The sequence below is a fragment of the Phaethon aethereus genome (genome assembly GCF_964289735.1).
Source record: "Phaethon aethereus genome assembly, chromosome: 1".
Taxonomy (NCBI): domain Eukaryota; kingdom Metazoa; phylum Chordata; class Aves; order Phaethontiformes; family Phaethontidae; genus Phaethon; species Phaethon aethereus.
The window spans coordinates 1,868,612-1,873,791 of NC_138575.1; the positions used below are offsets into that span (position 1 = coordinate 1,868,612).

Sequence of the window (5,180 nt, forward strand, 5' to 3'; positions counted from 1 at the left end):
TCTGAACCTCTCCCCAAGTGTCAGCCCGCCCTTGTTCTGGCCCTGGGCAACTGCTGGTTTCCTCCAGCCTCGTTTCCTGCTGTGACTCCCGGCTTGACTGTGAGTTTCCCAAGCTTGGCTTCTCCCTGCTTGCTGCAGAGCTTTTTTAGCTCAGGGAGCCTGGAGCTGTTGTCCCTGATACCTCATTGCTCTGGGACCCAGGGATTGACAGCAGCTCTGCTCCGTGGCCGGGCCAGCTGAGCACTGAGCAAGGCGCCAGCATTGCTCAGCTCTTCCTGCCTCAGCACAAAACCCATCACCTCCTTCCTTCCTCCTACCCTGGACTGGGAGAGTCCTTCCTAGGGACACTATGTGTGCGGCTCGGCTCTGTCCAGCTGCCCTGCTCCTGGCAGGCGGACAGAAGCTGCCACTTTCCCTAATCATCCGCAGCAGCAAATGGCTCAAACAAGAACCATGGGGGCTAGTGCTAAGTCATGGGATGTCTAAAAATCACCTTAACAAACCATTTCCCCTTCCAGAGGGAGTGCATTTCCATCCACATCGGGCAGGCTGGTGTGCAGATGGGCAATGCCTGCTGGGAGCTCTACTGCCTCGAGCACGGGATCCAGGCGGACGGGACGATTCCGGGCCCCAAGCAGGTGAAACCTGTGGAGCCGAAGTCTGAACAAGTGGATTCTTCTTTTGAGACCTTCTTCTGTGAGACAGCGTCTGGGAAGCACGTGCCCCGGGCGGTGTTCATAGACTTGGAGCCCACTGTCATCGGTAATAGTAGGGCAGTTGGGTGTTGTGGCATCTTGAACCATGACTCCTGAACCGTCTTACTTGGGGCTCATGTTGCTGCCCATATCGCCTAGCAGGTCCCACTCCTCTGCTCTAGTAAAATGTCTCCAGCCATCAGAAGGAGACAAAGTTTGCATTTCCAAACGGACCTGGGAGTGACCAACCCATTACCCTTACTACACTGACTTGTCTTTAGTTGATCCCTCCTTTTGAGACATGCTGTCTTGAGCAGGATCCTCAGCAGGTGTAAAGTGGCATGGATTTATTAACCTCAGTGGCTCTGAACTGAGTTACAGCATCCTATGACCTGATGTGGCACATCTGGTTTTAATGTTACCTGTGAAGCTTCTTTGGGCAGATGGGTGCTACACATTTCATGGTTCTGTGGAAACTGGATGTCTTGCTACTGCAAGCTTTCTACTTCCACTTCCAGTCCCAGCTCCTTTAGTGACCTCTGGGTGTTTGACTCAGTCGTGACACTTTGATTTAGAGTACCTTCCTAGAAAACAAATTCTTTTTTTGCTCAAGGAACTGGGTGGAAATGACTCCCAACCCTCTGCATTCATCTACCTGCTTCTGCCCTCTAGGCTTCTTCTGAGTGTTTGCTCCTATCGTACCATCTAGGATGTGTGAGTCATTATTTCATCTAATGGAAGGAATGTAGACTTTTGTTTTGGTTCCACTTAATTTTTAGGCATCTTATTAAGGCATTAAATTTGGAATCTAGTGGGTAAGCCAGTAGAATATGAAATCAATCCAATATTGAGACTGAGTGGGTTTAAACGACCTCTGGAGGTGTCTCCAACCTCATCGACTGCATGGAGCCTAGAGAAACTGCTCCTAATGCTTTATCTTCATAAGGTGCCTGAAGCTGGGTTGGATACATCTAGCAGAAATGTCAACACTGGAGGCATTCTGTCTTCTCTTCAGTGTGGTGTAGAGCAGAGGATGGAGGTAGTGCTTCTAGTCACCTCAAGATGCTTTGCAGCAAGCAGAAACACAAGCTGCATGTGGTAATTTATAATCCTACAATAATGCTGAAAATGTAGGCAATGTCCTAACACTTTAAGCCATATTACATTAGGATCTCAAGGTGGCTGCGGGGTGAAGATGGAGGAGGTATAGTAGGACCATGGCAAATTAGCCTGGACAGGGTTATTCTTACCCCTTCCATTAGTCCCACATTGAACTAACCATGCCATGACTGTCATCTCACATGGGCTCCTGGTAGCTTTGCTATGTGTTTTACTGCATTACACTAATGTCCAGAACCTGTAACTGTGTGCTGTTCTCCATGATTGCTCCTCCTTGTGTAGATGAGATCAGGACTGGGACCTACCATGCGCTGTTCCACCCAGAGCAGCTCATCAGTGGCAAGGAAGATGCTGCCAACAACTATGCCCGTGGCCACTATACCATTGGAAAGGAGATTATAGACACTGTCCTCAGCAGAATTCGTAAAATGGTAAGAGAAAAGGCAGTCTTCTTCCTTAAAATAACACAGCATGGACAACACAAACTTTGGGTTTGGGGTAAAGTCTTAGAAGAAAAACCCCTTTATGTCAGCTGAAGGGCTGCTGCTGCTGTGATTAGGTTTGGGGCTCAGTAAAGCAAGGGATCATGTGAACCTGTATATCTGCCCTAAAAGCAACTGTCATTGCATATCATACATGTATGAAGTGACACAACACTAGAGATGGAAGAGAAAGACTTTTGACCACAGGGAAGCCACACCCTGGTTGTGCAAATGTGGGTATTAATTTTCAATTGACAATTGGTAGCCAGGCTGGCAAGACCAAAGTCCACATTTGATAGGATTGAAGCAGGATTGTAACAACGTACTTGGAAGCCTGTCAGTGAAATCTTTTTGAGACGTCTCCTAAGGGTCTAGGACCCACATGATACCTCCCATCCCCTCTCAGGTGCTGAGGTATGCATTGAGCTGATAATGGAGCAATTTGCCAAGAGTTTCCATCTGACTGTGCAGAGCTACCTGTGGTATCTCCATGGAAATGCTGCAATTAAGACATGTATACTTAAGATGCTCAGTAGGGTGACATACTGAGTGAATCCACTCTAGGGATTGGGTGCACTCTGGCCAGTAAGTGCTCTAAGCAGAATTTATTGTTGTATTATTTGGGATAGTTATTCCAGTCCTTAACAGGGAGAGGTAAATATACATTATTCTGCTGCAGGCTGACCAGTGCAGTGGATTGCAAGGGTTCCTGGTGTTCCACAGCTTTGGGGGAGGCACAGGCTCCGGGTTCACCTCCCTCCTCATGGAGCGGCTCTCCGTGGAGTACAGCAAGAAGTCCAAGCTGGAGTTCTCTGTGTACCCAGCCCCACAGGTCTCCACAGCAGTGGTGGAGCCCTACAACTCCATTCTCACCACACACACCACCCTGGAGCACTCAGACTGCTCCTTCATGGTGGACAATGAGGCCATCTATGACATCTGCAACCGCAACCTGGACATCGAGCGTCCCACCTACACCAACCTCAACAGGCTGATTGGGCAGATTGTCTCATCGGTCACTGCCTCCTTGAGATTTAACGGTGCTTTGAATGTTGACCTGATTGAGTTCCAGACCAACCTGGTGCCCTACCCCCGGATACACTTCCCACTCACAACTTACGCGCCCATCATCTCAGCAGAGAAAGCCTACCACGAGCAGCTGTCGGTGCCGGAGATCACCAACGCTTGCTTTGAGTTCTCCAACCAGATGGTGAAATGTGACCCACGCCGTGGCAAGTACATGGCATGCTGCCTGCTGTACCGGGGTGACGTGGTGCCCAAAGATGTGAACGCAGCCATTGCAGCCATTAAAACACGCCGGTCAATCCAGTTTGTGGACTGGTGCCCCACAGGCTTCAAGGTGGGCATCAACTACCAGCCTCCCACGGTGGTGCCTGGGGGAGACCTGGCCAAGGTGCAGCGGGCTGTCTGCATGCTGAGCAACACCACGGCCATCGCGGAGGCGTGGGCCCGCCTGGACCACAAGTTTGACCTGATGTATGCCAAGCGAGCCTTTGTGCACTGGTACGTGGGGGAGGGTATGGAGGAGGGGGAGTTTTCAGAGGCCAGGGAGGACCTGGCTGCCCTGGAGAAGGATTATGAGGAGGTTGGAAGGGACTCAGCAGATGGTGAAGAAGATGAGGCTGATGAGGATGAGTATTAACAAACTGCAGTCTGCTCTTAATGAAGTCAAACCTCAAATGAAATACAAACCCTCTGTCATCAGGCTAAACTGGTCCTGAGTGCCTGGAGGTGCCAAAGGATAGTCCTGAACCTCAACGCTACTGTTTGACGTATTATACCTTTTCTGCTTGCATAGTCTATGTGCTCATAGCGCACTTTTGTAGCATGGGTGTCTCGATCATTATCACACTGCTGTTTATCGATGAGTGAAGCTGAATAGGTGCCTGGCTTAGTGTTGGGGACGCATCCTGCCTGGGCAGAGGATCCTGGTTCCTAGTCCAAGGGAATGTTGCAAGCTGCCTGCTTTGGCTGAAATGGCAAACTCTTGCTCTGGCTTTTACTGTAAAAGCACCTTTTAATTAGAAATGTATCTGTACACTTCTATGCAACTTTTGTATTTGAATAAAGACTTTTTTTTTTTGCTTTGAGTTCTTTGGATTCAATCAGGTTTTTTGGGGAGGGAGGTCCCTGCTACATGGATGTTGTCTGAGGGAGACTAGCAAATGCTGATAAGGGTGTGCTCTGCGTAGGCCATCTGTGAGGATCATCAACCATAATTACTGCTGTGAAGGAAATGTCCTATATCCTGCAGGGACATGTCTGTCTGGAGCTGGATGCTGCTCTTCTCACCCCCAAGAGCAGCCCAGAGGAAGCGTGTCTGGGAGCAGGCAGGGAATCCCCAGTTTGACCAGTGCCATAATGGGGAGTGGTGCCTGGGTAAAGAGCACCTTTCTGGTGGGGTTTTGCCTCCTCACCATCTTTGGTAAAACTTATTTGTTGTATGAGCAAGTCCTGGTTGTTGGGGCAGTGCTCTGGGCTGGGGTCTTGCTCAGGAGTTGCTGGAGTGGGTGTGAGTGTGAAACCAGCCCCATGTGCCTGGGCTTGGAGTTTGCCCTGAGAAGGTGAGCCAGGCCCATGTGATGGGGTGACTCAAGAGGAAAAGTAAGGAAATGCCCCTGATAAGATATGGAGAGGGAGCGTTTATAAGCCTGTGAGGTAAGAGAAAGCTAGCTCCATGCTGCATTGAGCCCTGCTCATGACTGTTGCATTACATTTTGTGTTTGTTGCATGCCATAGCCCCACATCCACCCTTCATTTCAACGCTGGGCTCTGTCTCAAAGTGGAGTCAGTTATTCCCTCCTAGACCTCCTCCATGCCCTGTAGCTACAGCTGCCCTCTCCCCTGATGGGGGTGTGATTCT

General features: G+C 49.8%; 1 protein-coding gene across 1 annotated transcript; it reads left to right on the forward strand.

Moving 5' to 3' along the window:
• Positions 1-545: 545 nt before the first annotated feature.
• Positions 546-3,959, forward strand: LOC309409815 (tubulin alpha-1D chain-like; the record flags this gene model as incomplete). The annotated part of the gene is made up of 3 exons (XM_082006038.1): positions 546-762; positions 2,097-2,245; positions 2,976-3,959. Exons 1-3 carry the CDS (start codon positions 561-563, stop codon positions 3,957-3,959), a joined length of 1,335 nt encoding a protein of 444 aa, XP_081862164.1. The 5' UTR covers positions 546-560.
• Positions 3,960-5,180: the final 1,221 nt, after the last annotated feature.